Here is a 21,606-nt window from a genome sequence, read left to right as displayed (position 1 = left end):
ATAGAAAGTGAATTTACAGCGACGGGAAAAGTAACCATGAGCAAGCCACGGGAACAAAGTGTAAAGGAACTAACGTTTCGATGCACCACGTATCTCACTTATGAGCAGGCTGCGACTGGATGTCAGCGCGGTATTATTATCTCCAGATATTGGCAAAACAGTAGCTGGCAGGAACCAAAACCAAAATGGGACTCAAGCGTACAATTTCGTACCATCTCTATTTCTTTTTTTTTCTTTTTTAATCCTCCTTGTCACACATTCCTGTCCTCCTTCCCTCCTCCAAGTCTGCGCGTCTCCACTGGCCTTCCATAAAGCGAGTGACTTTTGTGTAGTGGAGCTGTTGTTTTTGTTTGTGCCCCTCTCACCATACCATACACCATAGCTGCCTGCTTGCCGCCTGACAGCTCCGTGTGTCAAAGGTGGCTACAGCAGAACAGACTGTGGGAACAGCCGGTTAGCCTTCCTTGGTCCCCTGCTCCCCAACCAGAGGGGCAGCCATCAATCCAGCGCTCCCCCTACCCCTGCACACACACTGAAGCACAAACACACAAATACCCAACTAAACTCATACTCACACAAAAACCCTACAACGCTCACACCCTCTCCCAATAATCCTCGGAAGCAATTTCATCTCGACTCGGGTGGCAGCCCATTGTCGCCAGCCCCTTCAATCTTTCCTTATTAACTCTCGCTTTGTCCCACATCCGAGCTTCTGGACTCATCTCTCCTACATTCCGATCAGTGCTGCTCCCAGCACTCCCAGGCAACCTCCATTCGCTAATCCCACTGCCTACCCACCGCCCCCCCCTCCCAGCAGCCCCACCCCAAGGAACTCTTACTGTTTTTTTTTTCCAACCTGCCGATCACCTACTTGCAGAGTAAGGTAGTGGCATTAACTCCATGGGTTTTCTGAAGGCAGAGTGTGAAGGCGGGGTGGGTGAAAGAGGAGGCGGCCACAAAGTGACTCCAGGCCAGACAATTAGAACAATGAGCTGGGCCTGTAGGGGGCTAACTCGCTGCGTCACGCCTGGACGGTGGGGTATTTTGTCAGTTTAATGAATTGTCCGTCAGGCTAGAGCCACATCGCAGGCTGCGCAGGGAGAGGCCAGCAGGGACCCAGACACTAAGTCGGTATTTATTACACTGCCTTTGTCACTAATTGAGCTAATTATCACTGACTCCTTAGCACTCCCACAGGCAGCGCCCCCTCCACTTCACTCTCCACCAACTCTCCCACCTCACTCTCATGCCTGGGATTTGAACTCTGAAAAAAAACAAAAAAAACAGCCACTTTTACTTTCTATTGTTTCTGTCTGCCCATGATTGCTGATTATTTCTCTTTCCAGCCAGATTTGCCTCGTTTTGCGTGTGTTTTCACTCCGTCAGCTCCTGACTTTTCTCTCAGTTTGTCAGTTATTACACAGTAAGGCATATCATGTTCTGGTGTGTTAACCCCTGTTTTCCAGTGATAGAAGACAGAGCTTTACTTATGTATAGGTCAACAACATTTTTTCTAATCACTTTAGTTTTTTGTTGTTTTTTTGTATTTATAGACATTTCCTCACTTTACTTCTGAATTTGCAGTATTTTACTTCAGTTCACTCTGATCTGTTCTTCCAGATAAGTAATATTGTAGCCATTCTCTTCTTCTTTTTTATAATGTTTTCTCTAATTTTATGCCACAAGCCCACGAACCCCTGTTAAATCTACACTGTAATACGATGCTAATTCAGAAGCACTCTCATCCCTGCATGTTACTGCTTTTCCTCCACTCTGCCCTTTCTGGATGACCCTGATTGCTCCTTCTCTGTGGTGAACTGAGAAGTGTGACGCTTTCCAAACTCCTGTGGTTAGCTACACTGCCAGGTGTTGACGTTTTTCATATTTCTTTCAGGCCTTAAGCAAATGAAGCAACTCATATACTGTATAAAATAAGGTATGTGGGCAGATAAACAGTCTGTCTCTGTGGTTGGTCGCACAGATGCAGGGATGTTTTGTGGAGCCGGAGAAAGAGGCTGCTTTGGTGGTGGTAATAGGATTAACCAAAGGACACCCAGGGACAGGCTTATATGTTGGCTCGGTCCATAGTCAAAACACTCTCAAATACAGCAAACACAACACACATAATGGTTGTAATGTTGACACATTCACAAGGGCAGCTTAATTGAAAATATAGACTTTATTGTTCTATCGTACAGTACAAAACCAACTGGAACCTAAGTCTTTTGATTAAAATCTAAAAAAAAAAGTATTCTCTTACTCTCTAGAACAGTATAAAAATCCTCAGAAATAAATATTTTATATATTTACACTAGTAAAAAAAAAGGGAAATATTCAGTGCATGACCAAACATGAGTGTTTTTTTACAGAAAATAAGCAAAGAAGTGATAACAGTCTTTTTCTATCAAGAGGTTTTTTTTTTTTAAATCCGCTACATTACACCTACATAGAAAGAGCCAAACGATGAAAACATCCTCTGGCCTGACTCTAATGATAGCATATTCTCCAGCCACTGACAGACACATAAATCATTTAGAAAACATACAAGTGACATCTTTATAAATATAATCAGATATTTTAATATTTACAGATTTTGGTCCTCTTAGCTGATACACAGTTTGTTTGTTTTTTAGTCTGTATTCTTTAAAATATTTTCCTTCAACCTACCTTGAAAAAAAACCCAACAACGCACCATTTGCCTACTTTAACCTGCAATATTTTAATCCTTCCTGCATGCATTTGTGGGAAATTTGTATATTGGTCACATTTCTATTCATTGTTTTATTAGTGTTTTATGATATTTTCCGTATTGATCCCTCAGATTTGCTTAAATCATGTCGTGATATTCAGTGTATTGATAATACATTCAAATTACATTGCCTCAGTAAGATTCACTCACTCGGTTTCTGTGCTCCCTGCTCCTAGTCATGTACAATAAGGACCATCCTGTTGCAAGCTGGAGTGGTACATGTGGCTGAGGTGAATTCAGATCTGGAGAAATCTAAACAAAATGGGCAAATGTGGCAGGGAAACTAGAAGTGGTTGGGTTGCATGCAATTCCTAAGTACACAAGCATGGAACAGATATCCCATCCAGGGAGATAAACTTCAGCCAGTTTCACGGGAGGGACGCCAAACTTCAGCAAGAGAAAACAAAACACAGATTTCTTTTTTTCTTTTTTTTTAAATAAGCTTCCTCTTGTTAGAGGTCCTCGCCAGTTTATGAGAGCATATGTTTGTGGCTCTGTGGCCACAGAAACATCTGTGAAACATTGTGTCCAGTTTCTGCCCGTTGTTGGGGAGAAACAAGGCCCTAGTGGTACCTGGTTACAACGATCAATTCTCCACCACATCCTTTTGTCCATTTACTCCTATTTATCTAGCATGTAAACACTTGAGGGACAATTCCCATTCTACAAGTATCGTTGTAGTGTTAATTTACTTAAGGTTAAGTATTAAAGAGTAAGACACACACTCCTTCTATACCCTGTTCACATACTTGTGCTTTTCCCTTTCTCCTAAGTTTAAAAACACTGATTGAATTTTTGTGCCAGAATTTCCCTGTATTAGTTTACCCGCCTTGAACCTTTTCCAGCTTCAGCCTAACATCTTAAAGCACATGAGTGCCTATGTGCCCATGTTTGATCATAGACACTGATGTAACGTCCTTGTACTGGTGCAGTTCAGACAACTGACATGACAGCACCAATGGAATGTGCAGTGGCAGCGTTCAGTCACGCTCTCAGTCCGGGACTTAAACCCACGTCCGCAGCATAGCAGCTCACAGCCATCCAGGCCCGGAGAAGAGCTGTTGCACGTTCTCCCCGATGTTCCCAGAGTGCCAGTTTTGCCGTTGTAGGAGCAGAAGTTGGGTGATTTCTCATAATAGACAAGATCCATAGACGAAGGGGGTTTGTGAGCTGGGTTTTCAGGCTCTAGATGGCGTGGATCGGCTCGGTGAGAAGCACGGTTGCTGCCCTTGTTGGCATAAACAACTCTGGATGCACCGTCAAACCGGTCCTTAAGAAAGTCTCCCACTGTGCGGAAGCTGGGCAGGCGCATCCAACAGGTGCGCACTGTGCACGAGCCAGACATGCCGTGGCACTTGCATTCCTGACGCATCTCTGATGACACAGTCTGAGAAAGGAAGACCAAAGATTACTCATGATATCTCACTCATTAATACATTCATTTCAAGTAGAACTCGGACAAACAGTCTTAGTAGACGAGTAAAGCAAGTCTTACCATCCTGCCGGCTTCGTTATTGTGCAGGTTTGTGAGGTAGCGCAGATCTCTGCCCCTCTCACTGGAGTCCACAAACTCACGGCTGAACATCCGGCCAAAATCCACATTGTCACTGCAGCCCCCCCAGTGCCAGTCTGGTCCTCCAGGACCTCGGCGGCGATAATCGCATGTGCACGTCTCAATGGCCCCCTCTGAGCAGGAACGAGCCACAGCGTGGGTCACTCCTGCGCTGGTAATGGCAAATATAAATGCCGTCTCTCGGCAACCTGAAGAAACAACATAAAAACTTCCCATCAGAACCATATCCAGCGTTTTGGACTTTATATTTGCCTTTTTTTTCTTTTTTGCCCAAAATTGGAAATCATTTACAGACAAAGCCTTTCAAACGCATACAAGCGATTCTGTTACATCCTGTCCAAAATTGTCCAAATATTTCCTGGTGAGAAAGACAAGAGGGGCTCACCACGATTGACAATTTTGCCAAAAACTGCTGGACTGTGGGTGGTCGGGCAGTTCCAGCGGCGGTTGCGGAACTGCCACTTGCACTCCTTTATGGCAGTGTGCAGTCCAGCGGCGATGGCATGCAAGATGCCAGGATTCTGCCGAATCAGCCGGCGCTGGCGACGGCTCAGAAGGGCCAGGCTTGGGTCCAGGACCAACTGCACGTTCTTGGAATTGGTGAGGAGGTTGGACGAGGAAGCCACATTGACAATACCCCTGGCGCAACATAAGGACAAGGGAATTCAGAGTCAAGGAGCTGGCAGTTCATGCATGAAGCTCTATAGGTGACCCTCTAAACTCATTAACTGATGGCTCTTGGCATCCAATGAGTGTTGCTCCTTTGAAATTACAGTTTTCATTATGTGCTAAAGTAATAAACAGAGTCTCACATTCAGTTCCAAGATCATGAGAAGACACTTTGTCTCTGACTAACAGTGTATATTTCACTCTTGGCAGATAACATGAAGCTATTTTTATGTCTTCATAAAAACTTGGACCGGCTGCGATTACTTGTCAGTTTCACAATTAGAATATGTAAGCACATTTGTCTGCTAAATACTCAGGATCCATTATGTTATAATAATAATAATAATAATAATAATAATAAAGGATTACAATAATAGACAGTTCAGGACACGGCTTCATGATTTCTTATCTGTGTAGTATCAAATTAATGTTATTAGCTTGGCAGTTAAGATTCCCTATATATATGTTAAATCACATTAAAGATAAGCATACAAGGTTCCTCCAAATGTGATTTAAGGTGCAACTTCAGCTAAAAATATGTCCATTCTGTCAAAATGTCATTAAGACGTAGGCCTTTAAACACCCCTCTGTGCCAAATATTTAAAAAGCTATAAAAATGCTGTTATCCACAGCATATAGAAACAAATAACTGTAATTATTTATTACTATAGCATAGAGAGAGTGAGGGAGAGAGAGATGTTGCTTTTTTTTTCCTTTCTTTTTTTTTTTAAGTGTCGTGTCCATATTTGTGCCCAAACGTGGCACCTGTGCGTCTTCAGCTTTATCCAAACCTTGGATCACTGAACGGGGTTTAAATGCACCCATTTTGCTGGTTTTAGAACACTTATAGCGTTTCAGCACACAGGCTGTGTAATTTTCCACTTCATTTGGTATTTTCTGTGGTTTATGTGTCAACATTTTTCATTCATGTGTCGTGTATTGGCGGCGTTTTGCTGTTCAGCATTATCATCCGGAAAAGCGGGCGAGCCTGGGCCTGTTAGAGGTTTGACCCAGACAGTGGTGCGGTGAGAGGCCTGGGAACTTAAATAATAATCTCATCTTCTGAATATTTTCTTAATTCCCAAAGTCAGCGATGTGTGTGTGTGTGTGTGTGTGTGTGTGTGTGTGTGTGTGTGTGTGTGTGTGTGTGTGTGTGTGTGTGTGTGTGTGTGTGTGTGTGTGTGTGTGCTTTCTAGGCGTCTTTTGGATGCCAGCTGAGATTTCAAATGCTTGAAAGCGCACTGCCACTGTGCGAAAACCTTGTCCATCTAATAAAACCGCAAAAACCGTTTGTTGAATCGTTACCTCAACAAACCCTAACCCACAGTTTTTTGTTAAAAACAAGAAAATGTGCGAAGCTATACAGATTCGGTTTTATTTTGGTTTTAAAAATCTAAATTCTGTACCGTTGCCGCAAAGTTTATAATCGCTTAACTATATCCAGCATTAGATCAACGTGTCCCCGGAAAACAAGAAACAAAAAAACAAACAAAAAACAAATAAAAAGAACCCCTCTAAATCCATATTCAATTTATTCCACACTGGACTGAAAAATCTTGTCTCGTGTTCAAACCGCAGTGTCCAAAAAAGGAGCCAGAGAGAAAGCGAGAGAGAGGGAATTAAATCAACCGCAAATAAAAATGCTGTAATTATTATGTAATTATTTTATTGTTAAACTGTGTGCTGTGGTTAATTTCACTGGAGGCACAATAAATTAAAGACTGGAAAAAAACACCCTAAATGTTTTTTGGGGCTGTTTCGCTCACGTAGGGCAACCTGGAAGCATTAAGCATCAATCCTATATGGTTGCCCTTTTTTTCTTTTTCTTTTTTTCAAACAGAAGCTGCGAGCGGCTCCAAAACTAACACATTATTTCGATCAAGCTGCACGAAATGTGGCAACTCAATAAAACGCCCTGTTTTCCAGAGGGCTCCTATAAGCTGGCACTTAACTTTGCGGATGAGGTTTTCCAGTGGCATAACGCGATTAGTGCATCATCAGTATCTGCTCAACTCACCACCACCGGCCGCTGTTGTTGACTGCCCCTGTGCCCGAGAGCGAAGACACCAAGAGGATGCAAGCGGCTTTCACCCCTAACAGCAGCGCCAGACTCCTCATCGTGACTTCAGTTCAAAAATGAGGAGGAGAATGTTATTATTTGGTGTGTATGAAAAAACAAGAAAATACAACACCTTTTGTTTCTTGTTCCAAACATGCAAACATACTGTGTCACTTTTATCTTAATGATCAACTTGAGTTTTGAGTTCTGAGTTTTGAAAATGAGCAGGTTGGATATACTCACCACGCCACAATCCGAGGAGAGGACTTGAAAGGTGAGAGACGCCGGGAAGTCCTAATTAACTTAAATGGCTCTTGAGTGGAGACAGGTTGCTGTGAGGTGTCCGGGCAGGATGCTACTGCTGCTGCTGCTGCTGCTGCTGCAGTCCTCTTCACTCTGTCTCTCTCAGTGATGCTTTGCACGGCGCATTGAACGCGTGGGACAGTTCCGAAGACTTGATCCCCTCGGTGACTGATAGGCAACACATTCTTCTCTTATTGAGCGCTACGAGGGGAATAAAAAAGGGATTTGCTGCTCTCATCTCCCTGTTTTTTTTTTTCGGAGCCTTTTCAATAGGATTGGAGGGAGGGATAGTTAATGCTCTTCATAGGGCGCACAATGAATAAGGAAACAACTGAGCAGAAAAAAGAAAGGAAGGGAGAGAGAGGGAGAGAAAAGCAGGGCAGTCCACGGTGTTACGCATATTGTGGAATCTCACGGTCATCACAGAATCGATTCCCTGTAAACGTGTACGGCTGAAAGTATTTTCTTCCCCTTTCAGTGACCGCGCAGCTAGCCTCCGCATCCAGTCTTGCTGAGAGAAGTTCCCCCGGAGCCCTGGAGCAGTGATGAGTTGGTACAGATGCTGTGGGTGCGCCCGCTTTGGTGCTTCGCCGCTGCTCAAAGCTGGTGTCACGGTACAGTATAGTTACAGCGCAATATGAGCCATCTGAAACTGCCCTTTTTACCCGGTGGTTGGATTAGCCTACTCCCTAACCGCATCTCCTCCTCTCTCCAAATGCGCTCTCAAAATGTGCAGTGACTAAGGCCATTTCTGCACATGTTCTTTTTTTCACACTTAAACTCCTACAGATCGAGTTTATTCATTATTACATGTAAATAATATATATGTATTTTTAAAAGTGAATGTTATCCCTTAAGGTTACTTTCTTCTCAATAAAACGTGTTATCAGCCGTCTTTATCATCTAAGAGCGAACGCGCACACGCACAGCGAAACGTGAATGCCTGCAGAAGCAATAATAAGCTCGTAATTGTCCTATAACTCACACTGCCTGCTGGGCTACTTAAATATTTTTCAAACACGGAAGACATGAAATATGGCCTCCAATCAGAAGTTTGATGTATGATGAACCAGGAAAAGAGGGGGACGACTAAGGATAAAAACCAGTCCAAACATCTGGCTTGCAGACCTCCCTCGACGCAATGTAACCCAGTGTAATCACAGCTTGAGCCACTTTGCGGCATCTCCATCAAACCCCAGACTAGGAGCAAGCTTAAATGTCCCCAAACTTCTCCATATTGGTTCATTTTGTGACATTTATCTGCTAATTTGCATATTCCACATTAGTCATTGCAGAGGTTGTAGGTTGAGTAATCTCTCCCCCTTCCTCCGCACCTCTCTGTCTGTCCCTCAGATGACAGTAAAAGGAAGTAGGCTTTAAAAAAAAGAGAGAAAAAAGGCTTTAATGACAGCCACCCTACGTTTTTACCCGAGCCTTATATGAATTTGCTCAAACGGGTTTCCTGGAGCAGTCATGCGACACCGAGCAGATTAGAGCTTCAATCCGGATAAAGGGGGCCTTTTATATACAAATCAACTTCAAATCACTTTTTAAGCCACTTAGATATACACACCAAGGCAGAATGCTAATGCACTTTTCATTGCTGCAGCTTAGGGAATGGAAGGAGATTAGATGAATTGGTGTCACTAAGCGAACCGTGTTCGAGGGGGGTTTTAACTTAATTTTATGAAAGTAGCACACAAGCACCTTTCGCTCCCAGCAGCAATGTTATGTTTAATTTTGGATAACCTGGATCGATATACCGATTGATTCGCGTCCACACTGAAGGCCCGGGCAACTTGCTACATAAGCTTACTCAACAGTGACCATAGAAAAGAATTTTAATAGATATGTTGTCTCCAATAAGGTGTTTTAGTCTGTCAGTTCTTTTGAATCCCTAAAAATAATGTGTCATTAGAGTTTTGTCAGAGGTCGTAATTGCACAACGTTGTAAATAACAGTCTGTTACTCTAGCCATTTTTTTTCTTTCGTTGCTTTGAAATAAAGACTTTAGATTGACAATGTGAAGTTGTTTCAAGCACAACAATGAGGCACAGCCGCTCTGATGGAGGTGGGAGGAAGGGGGAGCACAAGACTTAAAGACAGTATTGTTGGAGGGTCTGTTAGCGGAGCCGCCTGCCTGCTGCTGCCTCCCTGTCGTACAGTGGAACCAGCAGCTCTCCCCTCCCCCTTCATTATTTAAAATAACTCACCGCTTTATGAACAAAATCTTCCTTGAGTTTCCATATTTCATCTCATCGAGGATTTCTGTGTTCTCCCCCAAAATGTAGGACCAAATTACCTTATTCCTCCCATCACACCAACAGAGAGTAGGAACAAGTACATGCATATATAAATATGTATTTTTTTATCCTTATAAATATGATCATTGGATCCAGTATTTCTAAATACCTGCTTAATTCGAAATCGCTGTTCCGCAATGCTTGTAAAGTTCTTGTGCGTAAAATGTTGGAGACGTCATTTTACGCTCGGGTGAATGATCCCGTTATCGAATAATTAAAGTATCAACTGGTGATCCAGTTCTCATCCTGGCCAATATTTTGCAAACAGCCGCCTGTAGAGGCATCTACTCCCCTCCCCTCTTTCTTTCACCCCCCTCCTCCCCCCTCCTCCTCCACTTTATTCTCTCCTCCGACCTCCTCTGTTCTCCGTCTTCACTCCTCGGTCGTTTGGCGGTGCATCGATAATACTGCAGACATCGTCCTTTCGATTTTCTTATTCGACGCGGACCATCACTACCAGTGTTTTAATGTCACGTCGCGAAAGACGCACAACAAAATGGAGCTATCAAACAAACTCCGTTGGGACCAATTCCTGATTTTGGCAGCAGCACTTATGTCACCTGCAATCACGTAAGTGCACTTGAGAGCGCCAGTAGAGTTGCAGACTGTGGCTGCACGAGATTCGGCAGAGTTGCGGGAAGTTCTTTGCATAGGTTACTATTTAAATGAATAATTTAGCTATTTTTAAAAAAAACAAAAACATTAAAAACGAATTATTAGTCATTGTATTTCGAAGTCTGGTTTCGTGTAAAGTTAAATAAAATAAAAAAAAGTGCAATCAGTGTTAATTGAGTGGTTTAGCTTTAAACGAGTCAAAATAATTCCAAAGTGATTTCACTTTCAATCTCGTTATTTCTTTATAAGATGCATTTGGCCATTAAATCTGTTTTTGATATTTCTCAGCTGGATAATCTGTTTAGAATTATATTTTCCCTCCTTTAACCAACTGACACTGGAGCAGAAACAGTGCAGCAAATACTTTTGGACGCATCTTATTGGTAGGTGTATTTCCCATAAAGAATAAATTATATCATATCTCTCTTAATTATTTATTGGGTTTGTATTTTTCTTAAGTGTACTGAACCCCCTCCCATTGCCTCATATTCCTCTGTGCTTGACTAATGAACTGTTGACCATCTCCGATGACCCCCCCACCCACACACACACACACACCATCTCACTCCCCCACTCTTTCTCCCACTCTCCCTGCAGGGTGCTGTGTAATGATATCCTCAGCCTGAAGGTGGCAGGAGATCCAGTGCTAACCCCTAACTCTGTGTGCCTCAGGCTGGCAGGCCTCAGTAAACGTCAGATGCGGATGTGTGTGAGGAACCCTGATGTGACAGCATCTGCTCTGCAGGGGATCCAAGTGGCCATCCATGAATGCCAGCACCAACTCCGGGACCAGCGCTGGAACTGCTCCTCGCTGGAGGGCTTTGGCAAGCTGCCACACCACAACTCCATCCTCAACAGGGGTGAGAGTCTGAGGCAGGCTAGTGATAGTCAGTATGTGATCCTGGGGTTTATGGTAGAAAAGTGCAGGTATGAGAATACAGATTGTGCTGTACACAGGTAAATGACATTTTTAGAGCTGCAGTCTTTATGGTTTCAACCTCTCTGAGTGTGTTCCTCTTGCTCCTAGGTTTTCGGGAGAGTGCCTTCTCTCTGGCCCTGCTGGCGGCGGGCGTGGCTCACTCTGTGGCCTCGGCTTGCAGCATGGGCAAGTTGCGGGGGTGTGGCTGCGAGGCCAAGCGTCGCCAGGACGATGACAAGATCCGGCTGAAACTCACACAGCTGCAGCTGCAGACACTTCAGAAGGGTGGGGCAGGCATTGACTTAACACGGTCATTACCCTCAGAGCTGAATGGTCATCATGGCAGCCTGCCCACTAACCTGCGCTCAGCCCACCCCTCAGCCCTTCTCAAGCCCTTACCGGATGAGCTAAGCTCTATGCAAGACACCTGGGAGTGGGGGGGGTGCAGTCATGACATCCGTTTTGGGGATCGCTTTTCCAGGGACTGGCTCGACTCCCGGGGGTCTCCAAGAGATATCCACGCCCGCATGAGGATACATAACAACCGCGTGGGACGACAGGTGAATATTGTGCTTTTCAGCTGTTGTCCCTCCGACCTTCAGCACTCACTCATTATCATTTTGGTTGTTGTTGGAGTTTGCTTACAGTGTTATTCTTTACACAGATAGTGACTGACAACATGACAAGGAAATGCAAATGTCACGGCACATCAGGGAGCTGTCAGTTTAAGACCTGCTGGCATGTATCTCCAGAGTTCCGTCTTGTGGGCTCCATACTCAAAGAAAAGTTCCTGACAGCCATTTTTGTCAACTCTCAGAACAAGAATAATGGGGTTTTCAACCCTCGGACAGAAAACGGCGCCAGTGGAACCCAAGGGGGTCTCGGCGGAGGACGTCGTCGAATCATGTCCAGAGAGCTGGTGTACTTTGAGAAGTCTCCTGACTTTTGTGAGCACGACGCGTCCATAGACTCTCCGGGAACACACGGACGCATCTGCAACAAAACTAGCTACAGCACAGACAGCTGCAGCTCGCTGTGCTGCGGCCGTGGACACAACATCCTGAAACAGACACGCAGCGAGCGCTGCAATTGCAGATTTCACTGGTGTTGTTACGTGCTGTGCGAGGAGTGTCGTCACACAGAGTGGGTCAACGTGTGCAAGTAGACGTCAGTCTGTTCCCCCCTTAGTTCGAGCGGCTTTTACTCACCCAGGACTCAAGATGGCGAGCCTGTCCCTTCGCCCACTCGTGTTGTTCGAGCTTTTGTTTTTGCTCGTTGTGCAACTCTCCCAGAGATCCTGTTTACCCCCCCACCCACCCTCTTTTTTTAAGTCCATCATCTGGGATCTATTTTCTTTTTGTAGACGCTGTTATTCTCAAAATGCCAAGTCAGAGATTGAAGAGGTGACTCATGTCATTTGTCTTCCCATGGTCTGTTTAGACGCTGGCCTTTCAGCCATGAAAATGGCCCATACTTCATCGTTTGAGACCCACAAAGAAAAAAAAAGAAAGAAAACGCAACAGCAGAGGAGCTTCAGCGTCTACAAGCTGACTCATCTCATTGTACAGTAACAGTTTATTTGAATGTGTATGTCTATAATTGTAAATGTATTATTATTAATATTAATATTGTACTAGAGCCTGTCTTTTTTCAGTGAATGACAGATTGATGGTGGCCATGTGGTCAGCATGGTGAAGCAGTGTGCAGAGAGAACAGTCTCATTTTCTTTCTCCATTTGCACCAAAATAATATTCATGTGTGACTCTGAAAAGTACTAATTTGGGAACTTGTCTCATAATCTCTCTTTACTGATCAAAGAAGACAATTTTTTTTTGGAAGGGCGAATGAATTTGACTCAGCGCTTTCTCACATGCAGGACTTTCAGATGCTCGTCCAAGCTTGTACTCTTGTAAAACTCAAGATGGGAAACTGGAAGCAACAAATCTCTAGATTGTACGACTAATGATTCAGATTTATATATTTATATAATGGTAACAATAGTAATCACTTCATAAGAATGGTTGCTAGTGGTCATGTTTTTTATGACTCTGTATCATTATTGTGGCAGCAAAAATGCTCTCTCTTGGGTATAACTGTACTGTGATTTGTGTCACTTTCCTATGAAATTGTGACTGGGCTCTTGATATTTCGTGCTTGCTTTTGTCCATTTCATCAGTCTGAGCACTCCTTAGATTCTTCCCACATGTACTACATGTCAAAGTGAGAGATGGACCTACTTTAGTCCTGAAATGACGCTGAAGGGTGTGCGTGTGTTTAAATGTGTGTGCGTCTGTTGCTGTGTAAATGGGGGGTAGGCTCTGTGCACTACAGATTTGGGAGGTGAGAGCCTTTTTTATGGCCACTTCATGCTGAGAGAAGGACTTTTTATGGCTGCAGGATATTGTTTCCTTAAAGTATGACTTTTATTACTGGAGAGAAGCATCAAGAGAGCAGAGAATGGGGGTGATTATACCAGTCTTTGCTGTGCGAGCATCTAAGGGGATCATCTGTCCAGAGTTCATAGCCAAGGAAGGGACTTGTTGAACCACGTGCTTTGGGGACGCTGTATCCCTGTTACCTGGGAGACAGACTACACAAATATAAACACATGCACATAAATGCTTGCATGGGTTGGTTTACGTACCAAGACATGTAGGAACGCTGGCACCCGACGCTCAATCAAAAACATGCATGTTGTTGCACACAAATGAACTGTAGATTTAGCAAAATGCTCCTGTCGCCACTTGACTCGATTTATGATAGCAGCATTCCTCGATATCTTAGATAATCCAAACCGTCTCCATGCTTGGCCTGCTGGGAAAAGCTTTTTTTGCCACATAGGATTTAATGCCAATTAAGTCCTGTTTGCATGGACTTTGGTAAATATCCCTGAACTCCGAAGGAATGACAGCGCCAGTGGCTGAATTGAGCACTTGATCTTTTTTGGTATTTAGAGAAGGAGTAAAAAAAAAAAAAAAGGAGACAGCGAAGAGGTATGGAATGATAAGGGCCTGGATTTCTGGTTTGGATTTCTTCATTCCTTTATCATTTCACCCTGGAGCTGCTGCGAAAGGGAATTTCCTGTCACTGTTTCTAACCATGTGTGAGACAGAGGTTGGTGGACAGCCTGGGATTGCTTTCTCTCTCTCGCTCTGTTTCTCTTACTTACTTCACCCCTTTCCCCATTCTCCCCTTCATCATTGCAGACAGAGACACATACATAGCAACACATTGACTGCCCCCACCCCCCCTGCAGTAATGACATCCAGACTGGGCTGAAATTAAAGAGAGGCAGGCAGAGAGAGAGGAAGTAAGGAGAGATAAAAGTTACCCACTTTGACTGACAGCATGATTATATGTATAAATAAGGCGATTTAGCGTGTTTAGTTGGATATGAAGATAGCGAGATAGATCTTTGCTGCACATACGGCAGAGATGCACAAGCAAAGGACAAATCGAGTGTGGCGAACGGGGTGAATAAAGTGTACTCTGTATAAATATATGCCTCGAAACATCTGCTTCTCAACTCCTCTTTCATTTTTGATGTGGGACAGGCAGAGGAGAGCGGGAGAGAAAACACAAGGAGCCAGCTACCCAGAACATCAAAGCCCCTGCCCTCAACGTGCAGGCCCTCATTAGTTCAGCTAGCAGAACCAACGAGACTTGTGATTGTGTTTGCTGGGGTGCACGCTGGCAGACACTTCAGAGGAAAGGCTCCCTTAAGTCATAACTCCCCACCCTACCTCTCCTGCCACCACCCGGGCCCGCTTTAACCCCCCTGTAACCCTCTCCAAACTCCCCGCGCACACAAACTCCTGCATGCTCACCCCACCATCCACTCCACCCCATAATCTGGTCTGCAGCTGCAAACATCTGCTCCCCTCTTTATTCCTCGCTGCCTCCACCGCTGAATTGATAAACACATCTATTACTGGACCACTGACTGGCACACAGCACGGAGGAGGAATGAGGCAAATGTTGGACTCACCTATGGCTGCAGGGCCGGTTTGAAGGAGTGCCGTTTGTTCACATTGGCTTCTTCTTTAGGCGGCTTCTTTTTTTTAAAAAAAAAAAAGTCCTTTAATTTCAAAGTGCAGTGCAGTTTGCAAGTGTATAATGCAAAAGTGCATGACAGAAAACAAGAAAGAGAGAAGGCATTGACCCCAGGTTTGGTTTTATTTAACTTCATTCAGAACCTTTTTTTATTTTAAAGAGATGGCTACAGAAAAGAAGAAAAACATCTTATAACTATGAGGGACGTGAGTCTGCAGTGGTTTGGACTCACATGCATGAAGCAATCTCATTAGATAGCATAGGCGCCAAAAAGCCATAGTAATATTTGACATTTTTAATAAATAAAATAATGCTCAAAGGTAAACCAACTGCAACATGGATTCAGTCTATGCTTTTGTCCCCTCCTGTCACCTCATTATCTGTGAAACACTGCCAGGAAGTATCACTTGGCATCCTGTTACAGTCAGCCATTTACTTATTCATTAAGATGATTCCTGTTTTAATTATTCAAGCGTGCTTGCCTGCAGGCTCTCGTTTAAAACTGGTTTGGGCCCTCTAAAACGTCATATGTGAGATAGTGGGAATAACGCTATCAAACTATTTATTATTCTTTGATATTCCTCAAGAAAACAAGATAAGCCTCAAATAAGCTGTAAGGTGATGGTGCATACAGTAACTTTTCAGAGCTGGAGACAGCAGCTCCTGGCTTTTAACAAGTCGCCGGGCGATGAGAGATTGGCAATCCAAGTACCGCGAGAACGCGCAGTGTCACAGCTGCAGCTCATCGCGAGACTATCATCCAGTCCTTCGCCTGAATCCAGCTGGTACCCTTCCTGCCGTTGACGGGTAAGTGTGAACGAGATGCAAATGGTGAAATTGCTGAAAGAGGTATACGAGCGCTAAAAAGGTGGTTTCATTTATCACCGCTTGAGTTGCCTTTTAAATGCTGCGAGGGGGGAAATGAACGACCCTTAATGTACGACATGAGGCCGACTGGCGCGCTTGTCGTGACTGTAAGAGGGGGGATTATAGCACACAAATTGACCCGGAGATTTTATTTATGTTTTCAATTAAATACCGACGATATTAGCTCATAGGATAGCAAGCAGATTATGTTCGGAAAGTGAATGTTATCGAGCCGAAAGAAACGTGATTTGGGTTCAAAATTCATCGCCTGCTTCGACTGCAGCATCCGCCGTCTTCGCCTCGCATTATGACAGATGTGTGTGGATGTGCGGCCACTGCAGCTGCAACGGGCTACGCTAGCACCTGCTGTCCGTGCGTTTGATAGAAATGAATGGAAACCTAGCTAGTCAGAGGTAAAGCGGCCAGTCATTAAAACACACAAGAGGGATACTTCACTGCCCCACAGAAGACTGCTAGTTTAAAATAACCCTCTAAAAACCAATGCGACCCGTGTAGTGTGTGTTAGCACAAGTTAACAGGCAAGGTTGGCCTGTAAAGGGCCCATTACCACTGAAGGGCCACCCTCCTCCCTCAGCTCTGTGAGCCTGACTGTGTGCAACCATAGACAGCCTTAGGTTATGTGTCATAATAACGTAATATGAAATGAGTGTTACCCTGGCATATCTTCAGTTGCCTAAAAAGAGCATAAAAAGGTGGTTACTCAGCACCACATGAAAGCTGAGCCACATAACAGAGATCCAGCATGGCTGCCTCTTTTCCCAGTGAGCTGTCACTGTAAAGGAGCAGCTTTCGAGTCAGGTCAGCTGCCTGCCGGGGTGTGAAGTATACGTTTCCTGGCTTTCCTCTGAGGGGGCACGGCTGCGAGCCGTAAGGGAGGTGCCAATGCTGAGATGTGTTTTTGAACAGCTACTGTCACACCACATGTTTCTTTGTGTGTGTGTGTGTGTGTGTGTGTGTGTTTGTGCATGTGTGGTTTCGACTCTCTAAACGTGGTTCACGGTTTGTTTTGTCTGCTTGTTGCTATGTATAGCAACAAAGCAGCCCGTGTAACAGTTTTGTTGCAGTTGTGCCCCCACCTCCTCTCCTCCCGAGTCATCATGGGAAACATCTTTGGGAACCTGTTGAAGAGCCTGATAGGCAAGAAGGAGATGAGGATTCTCATGGTGGGGCTGGACGCTGCAGGGAAAACCACCATCCTGTACAAGTTGAAGCTGGGGGAGATCGTCACTACCATCCCCACAATTGGTGTGTGACTGTCTGCCTCTAAATAAAAAAAAAAACATGTGTCTTAGAGATTGTTCAGATTATGTGACCCATTTTCTATTTGCTTGTTGTCTCATCCACCCCAGGTTTCAATGTAGAGACAGTGGAATACAAGAACATCAGCTTCACTGTGTGGGACGTGGGTGGCCAGGACAAGATCCGTCCTCTTTGGAGACACTACTTCCAGAACACCCAGGGTGAGATGCATCAAAAGCATCTTAGGTGAAAGACCAGCCAGCATGGTTAGAGTTTTGTTTTGTTTTTTAAAAAAGGCCTCTCCAGTCCTGCTGCGGATCCTGGAGCGCACGCTCGCCCCCAGCACCTGAGGACAAAATCTGACTAATCCTTCAGATGATGTAATTTGCATACAGGCTCCAGATGTTTCAAATGATCATCATCTTAGTCATGTTCAAATCCCGGACAACCATTAAACATGTTTTGACAATATGCTTTCCTAACAATGTGATGTGACCTGATTGTTTTTGTTCGGTTTCAACTTATTCCTGCAGGTTTGATCTTTGTGGTGGACAGCAATGACCGCGAGCGGGTCAACGAAGCTCGAGAGGAGCTGATGCGGATGCTGGCTGAAGACGAGCTGAGGGATGCTGTTCTTCTAGTCTTTGCCAACAAACAGGTATCCGCCACATTACGTTTCCCCCTGCTTTTCGCCTCTTGCCTCACCAACTTCCTGACGGACACTTTGTCCTCTGTGATTTTGTTCAGGACCTGCCCAACGCCATGAACGCCGCAGAGATCACAGACAAGCTGGGCCTGCACTCCTTACGTCACCGCAACTGGTACATTCAAGCCACCTGTGCCACCAGTGGGGACGGCCTGTACGAGGGTCTGGACTGGCTGGCCAATCAGCTGAAGAACAAAAAGTGAAGGGCCGGGTCAGTAAAGTGGGGAAGAGCCTGGGTGCCAGCTCCAGGTTGTGGTTATAGGGGTTCCATTGTGTTTACATAGAGAAGAAAAATGCTGAAAAGCTCCCAGGGGGTGACTCTCAGTGGCTTTCTCCCCTCCCCCCCATCTCCCCCCCACCATCCACCCTCGAAATACTTCTTTATTTTTTTTCCGTTCTTTGATTAATTTGATTTGTTTGAATCTGTGGTGAGCATTTTTAATCATTTCCAAGCAAACTTTATCTAAGTTATTTACAATCTATAAACAAATAAATATGTACTGTATAATATTACTGTAAAGGTATATGAATTTGCTCTACTTTGCAGACCTCCACCAACATTTAATTAGCTCAGCAATTGTGATGGATCTCAAATCGTGACGGCAGAGCAGCCTTCCCTCAGAAACTACAGACCTGGTGTAAATTATAAAGAATGTCGTAATATTATAGTGGGAGTACTATTACTATTATACTCGTACAGATAAATGTAATATAACTGTCCATACTGCAACCAAATTATGCTCTTCATAGATCAAAACTTTTAGCTATGATTTAGTTTTATTTATGTTGAATTAAACAAAACGTGTCTACTTTCTGGACAGTCTGAAACAATATATTTAATATCGATATTTATTGATTTTTTTGCGTCATATAGTTTCTTTTTCTTTATTCTAATGTGCATTTACTGCTAAAGGCAGCTAGTTAAAAACAGAAAAAGAAAAGAAACCCCAGTATCATTGTACATTACTGCTTCCCAATCTGCATGGAGATGTCCCAGTACTGGCTCGTGGGCTTGTAACAGGCCGCTGCTGTAAATAAAGATTTGTTCTCGTTGAGTTGCCTGGCACAGACGGGGTTAAAACAGTTTGTCTGGTATCAGCGAGGTGTGATATCTAAAGTGATACAGATGACAAACAGGCACTCTGTACCAGCTCTGTGGCTCAGAAACAAAATGCTGCTATTGGCCTGCCCTGTGGAGAGTGATGCAACACAGCATGCGACTGGCAATATTAAGAGAGCTTACATAGTTTTGAATGTTTATTTTTGTTTTTTCGATCCGTTTGTGCAGCATCGCTTCTCATGCTGATTTATCCACCCTCAATCGGCATGACATCATGCGTGTCTCACTTTTTCATGTTGCACAAAATTACTCTAGACTCACTGTTATTGTATAGAAGGTGTTGTCTGTTTTTTTTAATGGAGTGTTTCTTTATTTTGTTGAGTTATTTTTTCCTTAATTAGCTAATTAGATCAGACTGTTGCATTTTTTGTTTTGGGTTTATTTTGGGGAGTTTTTCACACACAAAAAAAATAAAATAAGGAGAGAGGATGATAGTAATACTGCATCGTAAGGCATGTTAATACTGTACAAGATCTGTAATAAAAGCGAATTATAATAGCCTGTTTCCTCAGACTATATTTGTTAGTCTTCATCACTGCTGCTGGTTGGAACAATGCTGTACTAATAAATGTTATGGATTTAGTGTAAAGTTTACCGAACAACCTTCTAATATGCAAAAGCATGCTTTTCTATGTTGGCGCAACTGTATATATGTTGATGTAACCGGGAAAGTGGAACCGTGGTTTTCGAGGTGAAACCAAAAGCACTGTTGATACACCTGTAGATAATGGGGTCAGCGTGTTGGCAGATAACTGACAGCAGCTTGTGTGTGCGTGTGTGACGTGCATTATATTCCGTTCGGTTTGGTGTGAAAATTGTTTTCGTGGCCTTATTTAGTCAGTGGTTTCATTTCTCTTTGATAACAGGTTTATATGTAAGAAATATCCAGCATTCAAGTATCTCACCTTTGATCTGTGACACCGATGCACTAGCAGTTCTGATGTGGCTAAACATCCCTCCCTCTTTCAGCGACTATTTTCTGATTTTAACTTTCAAATAAAGAAAAATATTAAATGAGGCTGCACGACATTCCAGCTGGCGATTTGCTCTGAGAAAAAAACTGAGTATAATATGAAGAGGAGGACATTTAAGACAGAAAAACCCAAGCAGGTGCAAAAGTGTTGAATGATTGAATTATTCCTGACACTACATCAATCAATAAAGATACCAGAGTATACACTTGCTTTGCCTTGCTCATTTTTTTCCTTGCTATTGTTTATTGTCGCACATGTCGGTCATGATTCGAAAACCGTATCACGATTACGAGCGTGCTGCTTTTATCTTCTCTTGTCTGTGGCTCAAACTCAATTTCAAGGTGACAGTTCGCCCCAGAATCAAATGTGCGAGTCCGTATTTATCCATCATTGTTCTTGGATAAGTTGCCCAGTTTTGAAGATGTTTGTCTGCTTGAATAAAAGGAAGCTACAGAGTATACTTCTGGTGCTCAAAGCACCAAGACACTGCGTTTGATGTGGGTGGTGAGTGCAATGCGGTAGAACGAAGGCAATTCTCACACAAACTCCTGTATTTGATTTGGAGGTGATGTGTCCTTTTAAGAGCCCTGCTAGGTTTCTTGAAACAGTTTGATCCTCAATTTGTTGGACAGAGACACTGTTTTTGTAGTTTTGCTTCTCTACAGTCATTTTAAGTCAAAGGACAAATGAAACATAATGTCTGAGGTCGATTCAAAGTGTAGAATTTTTATTTTATAGTTTTTATTGTTATTTTTAAAACATGAGGCTCATAAGAGATGTCATTGCAAGTTAGGGAGACCACGTTAGGTTGAAAAACCCAAATAAATATGAGTGATAATAAAATAATTAGGAATGGCCGAAACAACATTCTTAAGAAGTATAAATGCAGTGATCAAGTCAGCAGCTCCCAACAGGCCTGAAAAACCAGAGAGGACAACTGGAGTGCATGATGACAGAATTATTTCTATGGTTAAGAAAAACAGCTTCACAGCATCTAACCAGATCAAGACCACACTATAGGAGCAGGCGTGTGTGCACGTCAGTCACATCTTGACTGTTTGATTTAAAATCTGCTGTGGCGGCGTACAGAGGCAACACTACAAAAACTCTTTGCACAACACATTATTGACCTAACTGTACTTCTCCTTCATTGATGAATCCATAATAAACAGTGAAATATTTTAAAACTCTAACTGTTGCCTCAACACATATATGTTCAATGGAAAGTCAATCGATTTCATGTGTGCACCGGAGGTTTTAAGTTGCACATCTGGCCTCCAAACTGGTTGTGATGTCACAATATCCTCTTATGCCTACACATGTTGAACTTTGATTTAAGGTGAGCCTTATTTTCAGCAGATTAATGGGAAACAGCTTTGACGTCCCTTATGACGCATGTATCACCCTGCACAATGAAGGTCAAAAATCTAAATGTG

The 21,606-nt window shown here is 43.6% G+C and overlaps 3 protein-coding genes across 8 annotated transcripts; 2 read left to right on the top strand and 1 right to left on the bottom strand.

Annotated features, from left to right (window-relative positions):
• Nucleotides 1–2,255: 2,255 nt before the first annotated feature.
• wnt1 (wingless-type MMTV integration site family, member 1) lies at nucleotides 2,256–7,402 on the bottom strand. Of its 2 annotated transcripts, XM_084916729.1 has the most exons (5): nucleotides 7,294–7,402; nucleotides 7,009–7,114; nucleotides 4,708–4,961; nucleotides 4,245–4,510; nucleotides 2,256–4,136 (listed from the first exon to the last, which is right to left on the bottom strand). In XM_084916729.1, exons 2-5 carry the CDS (start codon nucleotides 7,107–7,109, stop codon nucleotides 3,645–3,647), a joined length of 1,113 nt encoding a protein of 370 aa, XP_084772855.1. In that variant the 5' UTR covers nucleotides 7,110–7,114; nucleotides 7,294–7,402; the 3' UTR covers nucleotides 2,256–3,644. The 2 variants fall into 2 exon arrangements, with proteins under 2 accessions (XP_084772855.1, XP_084772856.1); XM_084916730.1 differs by lacking the exon at nucleotides 7,294–7,402 and having other exon boundaries at nucleotides 7,009–7,118.
• Nucleotides 7,403–7,861: 459 nt separating this feature from the next.
• wnt10b (wingless-type MMTV integration site family, member 10b) lies at nucleotides 7,862–15,535 on the top strand. 4 transcript variants are annotated; one of them, XM_084916728.1, is made up of 4 exons: nucleotides 7,862–7,967; nucleotides 10,944–11,131; nucleotides 11,299–11,750; nucleotides 11,855–15,535. In XM_084916728.1, the coding sequence occupies exons 2-4, from the start codon at nucleotides 10,969–10,971 to the stop codon at nucleotides 12,353–12,355; spliced, it is 1,116 nt and encodes a 371-aa protein (XP_084772854.1). In that variant the 5' UTR covers nucleotides 7,862–7,967; nucleotides 10,944–10,968; the 3' UTR covers nucleotides 12,356–15,535. The 4 variants fall into 4 exon arrangements, with proteins under 4 accessions (XP_084772854.1, XP_084772852.1, XP_084772851.1 ...); XM_084916726.1 differs by having other exon boundaries at nucleotides 7,879–7,967; nucleotides 10,869–11,131; XM_084916725.1 differs by lacking the exon at nucleotides 7,862–7,967 and adding an exon at nucleotides 8,775–10,226.
• Nucleotides 15,536–15,944: 409 nt separating this feature from the next.
• Nucleotides 15,945–20,378, top strand: arf3a (ADP-ribosylation factor 3a). Of its 2 annotated transcripts, none has more exons than XM_084917344.1 (5): nucleotides 15,945–16,050; nucleotides 17,162–17,376; nucleotides 17,481–17,591; nucleotides 17,904–18,028; nucleotides 18,118–20,378. In XM_084917344.1, the coding sequence occupies exons 2-5, from the start codon at nucleotides 17,229–17,231 to the stop codon at nucleotides 18,277–18,279; spliced, it is 546 nt and encodes a 181-aa protein (XP_084773470.1). In that variant the 5' UTR covers nucleotides 15,945–16,050; nucleotides 17,162–17,228; the 3' UTR covers nucleotides 18,280–20,378. The 2 variants fall into 2 exon arrangements, with proteins under 2 accessions (XP_084773470.1, XP_084773472.1); XM_084917346.1 differs by having other exon boundaries at nucleotides 15,960–16,050; nucleotides 17,185–17,376.
• The last annotated feature ends 1,228 nt before the right edge of the window (nucleotides 20,379–21,606 follow it).

Source organism: Perissodus microlepis, chromosome 20 (assembly GCF_051167445.1).
Source record: "Perissodus microlepis isolate ML-2025 ecotype Zambia chromosome 20, ASM5116744v1, whole genome shotgun sequence".
Classification (NCBI taxonomy): Eukaryota; Metazoa; Chordata; class Actinopteri; order Cichliformes; family Cichlidae; genus Perissodus; species Perissodus microlepis.
The sequence above is the reverse complement of the archived record's forward strand: the minus strand, read 5'-3'. Positions and strand labels throughout refer to the sequence as shown.

What these genes read in the sequence shown, in the direction of transcription:
- wnt10b (XM_084916724.1), top strand. Translation starts at nt 10,153, where the DNA reads ATGGAGCTATCAAACAAACTCCGTTGGGACCAATTCCTGATTTTGGCA. An exon ending in CTTATGTCACCTGCAATCAC is followed by an intron (nt 10,227 to 10,868) that starts GTAAGTGCACTT and finishes CTCTCCCTGCAG; the next exon opens with GGTGCTGTGTAATGATATCC. An exon ending in CAACTCCATCCTCAACAGGG is followed by an intron (nt 11,132 to 11,298) that starts GTGAGAGTCTGA and finishes TCTTGCTCCTAG; the next exon opens with GTTTTCGGGAGAGTGCCTTC.
- wnt1 (XM_084916729.1), bottom strand. Translation starts at nt 7,109, where the DNA reads ATGAGGAGTCTGGCGCTGCTGTTAGGGGTGAAAGCCGCTTGCATCCTC. An exon ending in AACAACAGCGGCCGGTGGTG is followed by an intron (nt 4,962 to 7,008) that starts GTGAGTTGAGCA and finishes ATGTTGCGCCAG; the next exon opens with GGGTATTGTCAATGTGGCTT. An exon ending in TGGCAAAATTGTCAATCGTG is followed by an intron (nt 4,511 to 4,707) that starts GTGAGCCCCTCT and finishes TTGTTTCTTCAG; the next exon opens with GTTGCCGAGAGACGGCATTT.
- arf3a (XM_084917344.1), top strand. Translation starts at nt 17,229, where the DNA reads ATGGGAAACATCTTTGGGAACCTGTTGAAGAGCCTGATAGGCAAGAAG. An exon ending in CTACTTCCAGAACACCCAGG is followed by an intron (nt 17,592 to 17,903) that starts GTGAGATGCATC and finishes TTATTCCTGCAG; the next exon opens with GTTTGATCTTTGTGGTGGAC. An exon ending in TAGTCTTTGCCAACAAACAG is followed by an intron (nt 18,029 to 18,117) that starts GTATCCGCCACA and finishes GATTTTGTTCAG; the next exon opens with GACCTGCCCAACGCCATGAA.